The sequence below is a fragment of the Vicugna pacos genome, chromosome 27 (assembly GCF_048564905.1).
Source record: "Vicugna pacos chromosome 27, VicPac4, whole genome shotgun sequence".
In the NCBI taxonomy this organism is placed as follows: Eukaryota; Metazoa; Chordata; class Mammalia; order Artiodactyla; family Camelidae; genus Vicugna; species Vicugna pacos.
The window spans coordinates 9084905-9099799 of record NC_133013.1 but is presented as its reverse complement, the minus strand read 5'-3'; the positions used below and the strand labels follow the sequence as shown (position 1 = coordinate 9099799).

At 36.9% G+C, this 14895-nt stretch overlaps 1 protein-coding gene across 2 annotated transcripts in view; it reads left to right on the top strand.

The window, feature by feature from the left end:
* Window positions 1-14895, top strand: part of LRRC28 (leucine rich repeat containing 28) — a 102454-nt gene that overhangs the window by 68873 nt on the left and 18686 nt on the right. Inside the window, exons 8-9 of one of the 2 annotated variants that reach the window (XM_015245477.3) lie at window positions 12322-12497; window positions 14166-14325. In XM_015245477.3, the coding sequence (XP_015100963.1) occupies window positions 12322-12497; window positions 14166-14325 (336 nt within the window). Of the gene's footprint in view, window positions 1-12321; window positions 12498-14165; window positions 14364-14895 lie in introns of both variants that reach the window. The other variant, XM_031691879.2, reaches the window with a different exon arrangement.

Sequence of the window (14895 nt, the reverse complement as noted above, 5' to 3'; positions counted from 1 at the left end):
AGTTCAGTGAGTAAGCTGTGAGTTCAGTCAGTAAGTTGTTTATTATTTTCCAGTCAAAAGAAAAATTAATCCATGCATACTATTATAAACTCAGTAGTATCACTCACAGAAACTGGAGGAATCAGCATTAATTTCAAAGCTTTTCTTTCTCTGTGCTCCATCACAGTGACAATTTTACTACACTGTCAGCCCTAGTATCTAGGACTTCAATGGAAATATTTAGAACTCAACATTTGAAATAATCCCTCAATACAGATCATGATTCTAGCCACCAAAACAGATGTTTCAGTTAATAGGAAATGTTAGGCTATTATTTTCAGAGCAGCAATAATCTTTCCTTCTCAGTCAGGCTTTTAGAAAGATGGCCTCAGCATCTCCTTCCACAGCAGTGAGACAGGACCACCTGAAAGTGGTTCCCAGAGTGGTGTGAGCTTAATACAGGACAACTCAGCTGCCAGAACCTGCTTTTGACGGGCCTGACTTTCCTCACTTAAGCAGCCAAAGGATACTTGGAACTCCTTTGAGGCTGCTTAGCCAGCATGTTGACTCTCTCCTTGTAATTTCAAACATCCTGCACAACCTGGCTCATACTAGCTGTAGTTCTGGCAAGAAAAGGGATGACAGCAAGCTTGTACGTAGACGCAGCCATTCCCCTGCTGGCCTGGTGCCAGGGGATGGGCACTGAGCGGTGATTGCTCCGGAGAGGGTAATCCTAGGAGTTGTGGCCATCCCCTAGGAAAAATTACACAGTTGTTATCTTGGAAGAGCCCTGGATGAATTCAGTGCCTGAATGGGCTGATGAAATACAAGCCCAGAGATGTATTCCAGAACCTTCTGTGAAGCATAGATAATAGAGTATGTGGTGGAGTTTTTAGCTCAGTGACTTTTCTGCGGCTGATTATGTGACAGCTGTGATACTACTCACTCATTAATCCTAATGAGTTCTTAAAGCATCTATAATATAGCCTCATTTTTCCAAGTGGTAAGTAAAATGCACTCAATCACCAAGATACATGGAATGATGCAAGCAGGCTCCAAGGCTGAAGGCAGTTTTCCCCACACTAGCGCCTTGAGAGGCTGCGTTGAAATGTGATTTAAGTCTCTACCACAACTGAGAAATAGCTTTTACTTGAGATAAAGAGCCTTCTACTTTAGATGTTTAGATGTGGATGTTACTGACTGTCAGAAAGTTCTATTTGTGCAGGGCAGAGGGACAGATAAATTTTCATCGTAGACTTGGTATCTGGTAGCAGAGGTTGTGAGACTTATAAGAGCTCTGAATCTTTGAGAAAATAAATAGTAAGGCAAAATGTGTGAATTATTAGCAGATAGTGTACACTTTTTATTATTATTAGCATCTTCCTTTGGTAATCATAGTAAGAAGATAAATAACATTATTAAAAGGGCAGTTATCAAACAATCAGTTTTCTAATATTAGTAGTTTTTGGAGTATAGGCCATCCCACATACAAATGAACTATGATACGAAGGTATTTTTCATCTGTTGGTTTAACTCAGGATGCCTTTCTTATGGATGCAGTCCTGGTGGTTATACTCCTAGCCAGCTCATTAAAAGGTCATTTAACCCATTTTACACCCCCAAAATTATGGTTACTTATACAATATTTCTATGGCAAAAATGTGTTCAGAATTCCAGGTCAGTACCTGCTTTCATGGGCCTCATAATCTAGCCAGGGATCCAGACAATCAATAATTAAACAAACTTGGTGCTAATTCTCTCTAAGGAGATGATATTTAAGCTGAGAACCAAAGGAACAGCACATTTAGCTCTCCTCTGCCATCACAGGTTCCTTCTAGCCCAGAGGTAGGCCTGGATCATAGGAACACACCAGCTTCTGCCGTACTGTACTATCTGAAACACTTATATTACCCTTGTCTGATTAAGCCTAAGAGAATTAGAGCAAAATGAATACAGCTTTAGGGACCTGTGGCACAGTATTAAAAAGTCTGATATGTGTATGATTCATATCTCAGAAGGAAAATAGAGAATCAGGTATACAACATATAAATGGATAGAAAAATAGCAAATAACAAATGTTGCAGTTTCAAAAAATCTCAGAAGTCTCACAAAATTATCTTTGATATTCATAGAAATGTGAAGTTAGCTCCTTATTATATGTTCATTTATTTGTCAAATAATTATTGAGCATTAACTAGCAAGTCAGCACTGTGCTAAGAATTGTGGAAAAGATAATTTAGATGTTTATTCTAATGTATGAAAATAACTGTAATACAAAAAATAAATACCCTAAGAGAACAGTAGAGTAATGAAAATTTACAGCATGGGATTATCTTTTTATAACCTGTCCTTGAAGGCACACACTGCCATTTGTATTATATCCTATTGATTACACAGGTTAACCCTATTCATTGTGGGAGGAGACTGCATAAGGGAGTGAATACCAGGAGGGGAGGATCGTGGGAGCCATCTTGGAGGATGGCTACAGTTTCCTTGCATCCATGCTCTTTGCTGACCTCTTGGAAAAGTATGGTTTTTGTTTTGTCTGGATTTTTCTTATTGTTACTATGGGAGTAAATGTCTTCAGTTCTTCTATATTTTACCCAGAAAAAGAAGTCCCTCCCATGTTAGAATTTTGAAGGGTGGTAATTCGCACATTTGCTTACTCAGGAGAACTTAGTAGTAAGAGTGGTCCTGTAGCAGAGTTATTTTCTCAGTTGTCTGATTATATGAGAAAAAGAAAACCAAGCCACTGCTTTGCTTTTTCTTATGTAAATCAGCAATTATAGCTGGATTTGGGTACAAATTGGTTAAAAGGTTTGTTAAGATAACCATTCAAGGTAACACATGAGAAATGCATTCCAATTTCTGAGTTAGATAAATATACCAAAAAATATCCTTTGAATCATAGTCCATTTGTGTGCGGGGGCTGCCTACACACCTCAAACAAGCAATACTGGATACTTGAATCACCTCCATGGGGCAAACACAAAGGAGCCTAGCTACAGACTAAAAAAAATAATACTCAAGTGTGATTTGAGCTGTCACTCAAGAGACAGAGTCTGTAGTTTGATTCCAATGCCATAATTAATTGCTTATTAAAACAAAAATATTAATACTCCTTTTAAGTTTTAGAGGAATATAACAGAATCCAGAGTGTTTACAATATAACTTTCAAAATGTCCAAGATACAACTCCAAATTATATAACATTTGAAGAATAAAGAAAATATGACCTAGTATCAAGGAAAAAGATAATCAGCAGAGACCAACCTGAGATGACCCAAAATGTTAGAATTGACAGACAAGGATTTTAAAGCACCTACTCTCAATGAAGTAAAGAAAAGTAAGTTTTCAGTGAATGAATAGACTGGAAAAATAGGAACTCTATAAAAGAAACAAATGAAAATTCTAAAGTTGAAAAATACAGTATCTAAATAAAAACTTTACTCAATGGGTTTAACAACAGAATGGTGTAACAGAGAAAAGTCAGTGAACTTGGAGGTAGATCGAAAGAAATGATTCAGTCTAAAGAACACAGGAAAAAAAAGATCGAAAACAAGAATAACCGTCAGCATCATGGACCTGCCAAACAGTACAAAGAAGCCTGACATGTGTATAATTGGCATCCCCAAACGGGAATACAAAAAGATGGGGCAACAACAAAATTCTTTGAAGAAATAATGTCCAAAATTTCCCCAAATATGGTAAAAGACATAAATTTACATTTTCAAGAAACTCAGTGAACCCTGAGCAGTATAGATTACAAAGAAAACCATACCCAGGCAAAGCTGCTGAAAACCAAAGATAAATAGAAAATCTTGAAAGCAACCAGAGAAAAATGACAAACTACATGCAAAGGAATAATTCAAAAGACCGTTGCCTTCTCATCAGAAATTCTGAAGGCCAGAAAACAGTGGAACTCTATTTTTAAAGTGCCAAAGAAGAAAACAGTAACCCTAGCAACCATCAAAAATACCTTTCAAGAATGAAAATAGAATAAATGCATTCTCAGATGGAACAAAACTAAGCCTCAAAGGAGGCCCTGCCAAGATGACAGTAAGACCCTTTGTCTAAAGCAAGGTTTATTCTATCTGGTTGGCATAACTTCTTTCCTTCTCCAGAACCACTTCTCCCCTTTCCTTTTCCTCCTATTTTAAGCTGAAAAAAATTTTTTTCTTTCTTTCTGAAAAGGAGGGTTAATCTGGTAGCAGTTTCCACAGTAGTGAGCATGTGGATGACAATTTATTATCTGAAGTTTAAAAGAGAGTAATTTGAGTTCTTTTGGTAAGGGAATTTAAACATTCTTGACTTTTAACACTTTGGTAGGTGGAATGGTAAGTTTGAAAATGGATAAGAATTAATTTGCTAAATCACATACATGTTTTGGAGCATAATCTCAGTGGCAAAATGATGTCACTGTTCATTTAGCTTGATTAGTATTAAATGTTGAATGGCAGCTCTGAAAACACTGTGTTGAGAGGGAATTGTGTGATATTTGTTACGAAGTATCTGCATACCTAAGCTGACGGTCCTGACATTTGTAACAAATTTCAACTCATTTTAGTAACCCATTTAAGGGTTGGAATGTTTAATCATTTCTGTAACCATTTCACCATTTATTCTAAAATAATAAAAACTATTGAGTTAGAAATCAAAGATACTAAGACTTAATAGTTGTCAACTAGGTAAACAATAAGTTTCTACTGTGTAGCACAGGGAACTATATTCAATATCTTTTAGTAACCTACAGTGAAAAAGAATACGAAATGGAATATATGTATATATATATGTATGACTGAAACATTATGCTGTACACCAGAAATTGACACAATGTAGACTGACTATACTTCAATAAAAAAAAATAAAAATTTTTTAAAAATTTAAATTGCCAGCTAATAAGCATTTCATTTTACTGTGTACTGAACATATTATGGAGCTTCCATCTCTCTTTACTGACAGTTCATTTCACGATGATGTCTTACTGAGGTCAGTGACTCTAGCTTTCAAGAGACGGACCTTTCCAGCCCTCTTGCCCATTTGCTATTCTCTTCCATGTACCGACACTCTGGCCAGTGGGAACTGTTTGTTTAACCCCATCTGCCCCGTGCATTCACAGAATTGAACCCCTGTTCCCTTTCCCTGGAATATCATCATGCTAATCTTAAGTTTTGAACAGTAGATGCCTTCATAGCAACATCTAGACTGGTGTTTGAGCAAATATCTGGGTACCATGGCCTAGCCAAGTTAATACAAATATTTATCTATCACATCATGTATTATAGTGTATTATCCAAAAAAAATTATTATAATGATAAAAAGAGAGCACAGCTGTGAACATTGCTTAACCTTTACTGTGGTGCCAGGCAATGTACTCATTGACTTACCTGCAAATGTGCATAATCCTCCCAGCAACCCTTGTGATATCTCTGTCTTAGAAGTGAAGAAATTGAAGCTCAGAGAGATTAAGTGAAGTGTCCCAGGTCACAAAGCTTGGTGGGGGTAGAGTTATTATCTGCTTCATTGTCCATACTGCTAACCTCTGCACTGCATACACTGCCTCCCTCTTCTCCTTGGTCTAGAATCACCTCTGTATGTTTGAGCCCCTCTACTAGCTTCTTGAGAACAGGGATGGAAAATACCTTTCTCGCTCCTGCATCATTTCACATAGTGGGGTGGATATGTAGTCTCTGAGAAGGTCAAGGAAGGTTGGCCATGGCCAGCAGAAAGGTTCCTAACTCGTGTGAATTCCTCCCTTGCAACCTACATTCTGCATAGCTGCAGCTCTTCTCCAGGGTTAAGTGGAGGAGGCGTTTAATAGAAGTATCATAAAATGAATTTAATTAGCTGTTTATAGCCAGTGGAAAAGAGTAGGAACTTCTGCTAAAAGAATTATCAAAGGGAAATGAGGCCTTACATAAAATGAGGATCCACTTACTTGTTAATGTGAGTCTTTTCCGTGGTTTCTCTCATAAACATATCCTTTTAATTTTTGGAGATGAGGAAGACATCAGGAAAGGTCTGGGTTTCAGTTTTCTGAACCTTTATTTATTACCCAATATTGTTAACTTCTTTGGACAGTGTCCTTGTAGAGTTCATCAACAATTGTAAGGTTAAGAAGCAGCAGCTGTTAAGGCAGTAACAGTATAAAGTAAACTTTCATGAATGACTTGCTTGCTTTTTACCTCGTATTTTTATTGTTTCATGGTTTTTCTCAGGAATTCTCATACTAAAGTATGACTATAACATTTGGAAACAAATAATATTGTTTTACCACTTGTATTAATCAGGCTTCTCCATAGCAACAGAACCAACAGGGTGCGTGTGTGTGTGTGTGTGTGTGTGTGTGTGTGTGTGTGTAGGTAGGGGGCCGGGGGGCACTGAGAGGGAGAGGGAGATTGATTTATTTTAAGGAATTGACTCATATGTTTGTGGGGGCTGGCAAGTCTGAAATCTGCAGAGCAGTCTGGAGACCCAGGGAAGAGCTGATGTGGCAGCATGAGTCTGAAGGCAGTCTGGAAGCAGAGCTTTTCCTTGGGGGACCTCAGTCTTTTTCTCTTAAAGGCCTTCAACTCCTTGGATAAGGCCCAATCAGCATTATAGAAGGTAATCAGCTTTATTCAGAATGTACTGATTTAAATGTTAATCTCATCTTTAAAAATACCTTCACAGAAACATCTGGACTGGTGTTTGACCAAATATCTGGGTGCCGTAGCCAAGTTGATACAAAAATTTAATCATCACACCACATACTATAGTATATCATTCAAAAGAATCATGTGTTGTGTGTTTGCTGGTGTTTCCAGACTTAGTGGACATACTGCATAATAGCATTTTGGATATGATCCCCTCATCCGAATTTTCTCCATATTAAGAATCGAATAATAATTATAAAGTAAAATTTAAATTTATTTCCTCATCTTCACAAAATGGTTCAAGGATGGTACCTTTCTAACCCACAGAAATACTCAAAGTCACAACCATACTGCTACAGACTCTCACGTTTATGTGATTCCATAGGGTCAAGAAAGGTTTCAAAAGTAAGAGGGAGAAAGGCAAAGTAGCAGATCAAAGAAAAATACTGAGAAAGTTTTCGTATAAATTTTGACACCAGTTGATAGGCCAGTGTGCAGCTGGTTTGCCCTAGTGTACCCATACTAGCTGTTAAATTATTGACGGTTTTGAAGTATTTCTACACAAGTTAGTGGATAGCTGTTGAATTAAAAGCCCCTGAGATGCCCCACTACTGTGTCTGCTTTTCCCTTAAGATCTCCCCATAACCCAGCAACTCAAAGGGCAGAGGGCTCCAGGACTGTGCTTTAGCACCATTAATATTGACAAATGCATGCAGTCATATAGCCACCATTGTAATCACAGTTTAGAATGGTCATTCACCCCCAAAACATCCCCATGTCCCTTTGAAATGAATCTTTCCTCTCCAGGAGACACCCTAGCTCTGTGGAAACAGTGGTCCGTTTTATACCCCTATAATTTACCTTTTCCAGAGTGTCATATAAATAAGATGATACGGGCTGCTGCAAATGTTCATGTATGGAGTTTTACATGAACATAATTTTATTTCACTTGGGTAAATAAGAATGCATTTGCTGGATTATGTGATAAGTGTGTATTTAACTTTATAAAAAACTGTCAGACTTTTCCAACATGGCTGTGCTACTTAGTATTTCATGAATGTTCTTGTCAGGTTTTTTTTTCCCTTTCAGAAATTCTAATAAGTTGGTAATACCTCTTGGTTTTAATTTGCATTTCTCTAATGACTGTTGATGTTGAACAGCTTTTCATGTGCTTATTTGCCATCCATATACAGTTGACCCTTGAACAGCACAGGGGTTTGGGGCAGACTTCCCACTCAGTCTAAAATCTGTGCATACCTTATAGTCAGTGTACCATTTTACATCCCCACCTGCAATGTGAGAGATTTTTGGTTCTTACATATTTTTGTGAACACTTGGGATGATCAGTCTTTTAAATTTTATCCTAAATGTGTAGTGTATATTTCCATTAAGTTTTTAAATTTCATTTCTCTTATAAATAAGGGTGTGTCTCTTTTTATTTCTTATTTGCCATCCATATATCTGCTTTGATATAGTGTCTTTCTCCCATTTTTCCCTTGGTTGCTTGTGTTCTTATTATTGAGTTTTGAAAGTTCTCTGTAGATCTGGATACAAGTCCTTTATCCTGTATATTCTTTGCAAATATCTTCTCCTAGACCATGGCTTACCTTTTCATTCTCTTCACAGGGCCTTTTGACGAGCAGACATTTTTTTATTTTGATAAAGTCCAGTCTATCAATTTGTTCCAAATCACAAAGCTTTTCTCCTATGTTGTCTTCTAGAATTTTTAAGGGTTTAGGTTTACATTTAAATCTATGATTCATTTTGAGTTTATTTTTGTATATGGTACAAGGTATGATTGAAGTTCCTTTTTTGCATATGGATATACAGTTGTTCAAGCACAATATGTTAAAAATACTATCCTTTCTCCACTATATTGCCTTTGTACCTTAGTTGAAAATAGTTGTCCATATATATGAGGGTCTGTTTTTAGATACTCCATCTGTTCCATTGATCTGTCTATTTTGACACTATCTTAATTATCATAATTTTACAATAAGTATTAAATTTTTTTCAAAAACTTTTGACTATTCTAGCTGTTTTCCATTTCTATATACATTTTATTATCAGACTCTGTGTAAGTTTTAGAATTGTATTTTCAATTTATATTTTTTAAAAAATTGTGATTTTGATTGCATTGAATCTATAGATCAATTTGAGGAGAATTAACATCTTAACAATATTGAGTCTTCCAACCCATGATCACAATAAATGTCTTAATTACTCTGTTTTTTCTTGTAGGGTTCAGTGTACAGGTCTTGGACATTTTTTGCTAGATTTGTCTCTAAGTATTTTATATTTTTCGTGGTATTGTGTATGGTATTTAAAGTTTTAAAAATTTCCAATTGATTATTGCTGCCATATAGAAGTAGAGATGATTCTGTATATTAATCTTGTATCCTCCAAACTTGCCAAACTCACTTAATAGTTCCAGTAGGTTTTCTGTAGATTTTATTGGACTTTCTACATACACAGTCATATCTTTTGGGAAGAAAGACAGTTTTGCTTCTTCCTTTCAAATCTAGTCACCTTCTATTTCTTTTTCTTTCTTTATTGCACTGGTCAGAAGCTCTAGTACAATGTTAAATAGAAGTAGTGAGAGCAGACATGTTTGTTTTGCTGAACTTATTGGGAAAACAGTCTTTCAACATTAAGTATAATATTGACTGTTGCTTTTTCATACATATCCTTTATCAGATGAATAAATTCCCTTCTATTCCTAGTTTACTGAGAGTTTTTAAAAATTAGAGATAGGTATTGAATTTTGTTAGACCTGTTTTCTGCATCTTTTGATATGATTATATAGTTTTTTAGGTTTTAAAATAGTGATTTACATTGATTTTCTAAGGTTAATACAATCTTGATTAATAAGATAAACTTCATTTGGTCATAGTGACTTTATACATTGTTGAATTCAACTTGCTAAAGTTTTGTTTAGATATTTTCTATCTACATTCATGAGTGATACTGTTTTTTGTCTCTCTTTTCTTGTTACGTCTTCATCTGGCTTTGGTATCAGGATAATGCTGGCTTCATAGAATGAGTTGGGAAGTATTCCAACCTTTTAACTACAATTTCAACTTCATTAGTAAATGTAGGGCTGTTGAACTTCTCTGTATCTTGAGTGAGCTTTGGTGCTTTTTGTCCTTCAAGGACTTTGTATTAGCATAACATTACTTCTTACCTTTCTATTATCTGCAGAAATGGGGCATTTCTGATATTGGTAATTTGTGTCTTCTCTCTGATTAATCTGGTTAGAGACTTACCAATTTTATTGATCTTCTCAAATATCCAGCTTTTATTTTAATTGATTTTTCTCTATCCTGTCTTCTGTGTCACTGATTGTCTTGAATCTCTTTATTATTTCTTTTATTTTACTTAGGGTTTAATTCACTCTCTTATTTCTGGTTTCTTTAGATGAGAGCTATGTATGTAACATGACCTTCTTCTATGCAGTAATTATAATCATTGTTGTAATGACCTTTTCTGCCAGTTTTAACACCTGTCAGTTCCTGGTTGGTTTCAGTTGCATGATTTTTTTTTCTTTATTTCAAGTCATATTTTCTTGCTTATTGGAAAGCCCAGTAATTTGGGGTTGTATGCCAGACAGTGTGAATTTTACGATGTTGAGTGCTGGATATTTTTATATTCATATAGCTATTCTTGATATATATTTTGAGACACAACTAAGTTAATTGGAAATAATTTAATCTTTTCAGATATGGCTTTTAGATTTGTTAGGTGAGAATGGAATGGTGTTCAGTCTAGTGCTCATTATTCACCACTACTGAGATAAGACCCCTTCTGTGCACTCTACTCAGTGTCCCTTTAATTATGAGGTTCATGTCTGACTGATAAGAACAGGCACTGTTTCCTACCCTGTGTGACCGCTGGGCACTGTTACCTTTAATCCTTTGAGCTCATCCTTTCTCCAGCCTCAGGTAGTTTCCTCATGTGCTTGTGCTGATCAGTACTCATCTGAATACTTAAGGGGGACCTTGTGCAGATCTCCTGAGTTCTCTCTCTCTGCATCTCCCTCCTCTGAGGTTCTCTGTCCTGTGAATTGCTGCTTTGGACTCCCTGAACTCTTAGTTCCTTGTCCTCAGTTTAACGTGCTTGCCAGGCTGTGACTGAGCTCCGCTTCCCTGAGTGCACTCTTCTCTTCCATTAAGTCTCTGCTGAAATGTCACCTTCTCAGAAAGGCTTTCTTTGATTATGTTGTCTAAGGTGATACAGCTCTCACTCCCCTCTCACTCTATTAGCATATATTTATCATTTAATTGTCCGTCTCTCCTCACTATAATAAGCTCGATTCTGATCTTAAGTGTGTACCTAACAGAATTTTATGCTCATATGTATCCAATAATATATACAAAACTGTTCATAATAGCCCCACACTGGAAACAGCCCATACACTTGTCAATTACTGCACAGCGATGAAAATGAATAAACTACAGTAACACACAAAAGCGTGGATGCACCACAGAAAGACAATGTTAACGAAAGGAGCCAGACACAGAATACTTCATGCTGTTGAAGAAGGCAAGCCAAACTCTAATGTTAGAACTTGGAAAAACTGATTCCCTTTGGAGTACAGGTTTTGCCTAGGTTAGGGGGGCCCAGCATGGCCGTGTGAAGTTCTTTTTCTTGAGCCCAGTGGAGAAATTGATTGAGTAGAATTAATTGAGTTCTAAGTCAGATACTGTCTTCCCTGTAAAATCTTCCCTAGTTCCCTGGACAGAGTCAGTTCCTCTATTTTTTCTGATCCAATATTAGAAAAATTATATTGTAATTTTTACATTTTTCAAAGGGATCATCTTTTTTTTAACTTAAGTATTTTAACTGACTGGTGTATAGTAGTTGCTCTAGAAACATTTTCTGATGGAAGGAGTGAGCAAATGAAGGAACATCTGATAAACAAGTAAGCCAAGGACTTCTGCCTTCTAGTCCTGTTTCCAGTTGCGGGTAGAGAGATTATCACATGTTGTGTCTGGAGAGCCAAGGTTTGTTGGCACCTGTTTATCTTTAGAGAAGAAAAGTGTTGAGACTCCTAGATAACTTCGTGGTGTCAGACAGGAGGTAGAATGAGGTCAGACACCTGAGTTTTGATAACCCTGTAGCTAAAGTAACAAGAACATCTCTGCCTTCTGGTTAAGAGTGGCTACAGGGACTACAACGTGACTTGGCTTATTCAGTAGACTTTGCCAAGAATATTTTCTCCACAAATTTATGGAAGGACCCAGTAAAGTTATCTGCTAAGATTAAAAATCTATTTGCTTTGCAGGGCTTTTTTCCCACACAAAAATTCTATTATACCAAGTTACTATAACTTAAGAGAGTACTCTTTGTTCCTCTTAATTTTGAAAATTTCAATAACATAAACTTGGAAAGGTTAAGAAAATGAAGATAAATACAGCTTACAAAGCAAACTGTGTAGCTCCTGTGAAGGGAAGTTCCTTCCAAGTTTGTCCTTCCTGGAAGTGCCTGGACCTCAGCAATGATTTAGGTGAGCTCCAAATGATGAGTTTAAATTTCTGTGCCAGGTTTTATTAAGGAACCCAGGATAGCATCTGTTCACTTTGAAAAGAATTCTGGTAAGTCAGCAGTGCCTTAAAATTTTAAATGTATATTTTGATTAACACATTTTTACTGGCACGCATATTGTTTCTTCTTGGCTAATACTACTGTGAACATGTGTGTTTCCGTAGCTGCGGTGCTCCCATTCAAGTTTCCGAGGTGAAGCTGCTTTCCTTTTCATCAGGGCAACTCACCGTTTTCCTCCCTGCTGAAGTGAAGGCCATCGGGACGGAGAACGATCATGTCCTGCCTCTGCAAGAGCTGGCCATGAGGAGTCTGCATCACACCTACCACAGCTTTCTGAAAGGTACATGGGACCTTTCTTTTCTTTTTTCATTTTTTTCTTTGTTTTGTTTTTCCTGCCTTTTATTCAGTGAGCTCAGAAATGGTTTTATGCTACTCTGGTGTTCGTTTTTTAAAATTGTGGTAAAAATATACTTGACATAAAATTGGCCATTTTAACCATTTTTAAGTATTCAGTTAGTTCAGTGGCATTAAGTATATGAATGTTGTAGTGCAATGGGACTTTTTTTTAAAAGAGCAAACTTTTAATATTTTATCAACACTGATCTCTTCAGCATCCCCTACAGACAGAGAAGCATTCACTAAATATGGTCTTCAGTGACAAAGGACAGAGGTTAAACGTTAAACTGTGTGGTTTAAATGAAAGAAATTGGTGTTTGGGAACATATATTTGTGGAAGTGAGAAGGCTGGCAGGAGCCAGCCTTTCTTTAGTAGAAAAAAATCTGCAAAGATCTTATCCTTAAAACAAAGTTGGGTACTTCTTCTAACAGAGCAGGCTTTTGCCTTATAGCCTCCTCACATCTGAGAAATTTATCTACCTTAGGGGAGAATAATCAGGAGCCTTAGGCAGTATTACCACAGCATTCCGGCTCTTGGTTTGGGAAGGATTTGGCAGTATGTAGATGTCGTAGGTGGTGGACTGATCTCTGAGCTGCTTTAAGATAACACTAGGCAATACTAATAAGAAAATACATTTCATGTGTTTTTAAAACTGCTAAATGTTTTGTTTTGCTTAAAAAAAATAGGTCCATACAAAAACATATAACGTTAACCTTCCAGGAATGTCCAGTACAAAATTAAGTTGTTTTTTAAAACCGAACACAAAACTGAAATTATTCACCTATGAGCAAACCACATTTTTCTCAATGGTTATTGACAAGTCTTGACAGATATAAAAGATGATAAAGTCATTTGTATTTCCTTCCCAAAGATGCTTCAGTGATTTTTAGGTTTTACCTCATTATAACCATTTCTCTCTCTACTGGATGTTAACTATCAGAGCAACTCAGTGTTCATTTGTGCTCAAGATTGCTTGGGCCACTGGGATGTTTTGCTTGAAACATTTCTTTTTTGCAGCTCAGACTAAACTGAAAAGAAGCACCCTGTTTTTGTTTTTAATTAATGACAGCTCATCGGAGTGAGATGAGGAAAAGCTTGGTTTCATTATTTTTCATTTTCTTTGATTTTTTTGTTTCCCTTTTGCATTCTTTTCAGTAAATATAATTTAGCTTGATAGATTGTGAATGCCAGGTAGATTTAGAAAGAACTTAATGAAAGTCAGTTTTAGTCTTCATTCCCAGTCCTTTTTTTTTATTCTCTGTCTTTTATAGAAGGTTACAGACCCTCTCAAGGTAAACAATGCCTTTTCAGCCTTTGTTCTTAAAGAATATTTGGTCTTATTCTTTACTTGCATCTATATCAGGACAGCTTCTGGTTGCTCTTCAAAGAGTAGAAGTAGGTTTTCTTTTAGTATCAAAAATGTTTAAAAAAAATTCTTTCACTTCCAAATAATGTTATGTTTTTATTCAGTGCCTGTCAGATCACAGAATCTTCAGCATACAGTACTTTTAACTAACTGGACTTGCTTGGTAACAAAGAGAAGTATTTTAAGAAGCCTAGTTCAAGGAAATCTCATTTTTTATTTGTGCGTGATTTTCTCTTGTGTTCCAGATTTGAACTTTCTGTCTCCAGTCTCATTACCCAGAAGTCTCCTGGAGCTGCTGCACTGCCCCCTGGGGCACTGTCACCGGTGTAGTGAGCCCATGTTCACCATCGTCTACCCTAAGCTCTTTCCCCTGAGAGAGACGCCAATGGCAGGGCTGCACCAGGGGTAATCATGCCTAAGTGGGCACCACGGCTTACACCTGGGTGAGGGGCGGGGCCGTGGGGAGGGGTGGAGGACATGCACAGAAGTGTCATTAGGTCAGTAGTTTCAAAGGGGCATGGAGTGCTTCCTACGGCACAGCTAAGTGAAACAAATGCATTTTCAGCATCACAGGAAAGCTGGATTTCCCTTTGTTCCATTTTTGGTCACACACAGAACGGTTTTACTGTATGTATTATTTAGAGTCGCTCAATCTTTTAGGAGTATTTTCCTGCTATTCCCCTATTCACAATAGTTTTTAGGCAATAAGGAATGTAAGAGCAAAGTATTTGTTATATAACAGGTCCAGCCCAGCCCTTCCATTTAGTTCACACTGCTGGCTGAAGCTGTGTGGCTGAACACTGCATGTGTGTATGTGCGCGTGCGCGCAAGCGTGTGTTTCTGTTCTGAGTTTCTAACCCTTCCAAATGGCATTCTCTTGCCGCTCTCTGTTTCTTGGCACAGTGCCTTGAATTTGCTAAGAATGTTCACTAAGTAAAAACCCCCATACTGGTAGTTTAAAAAAGGAATACCAGA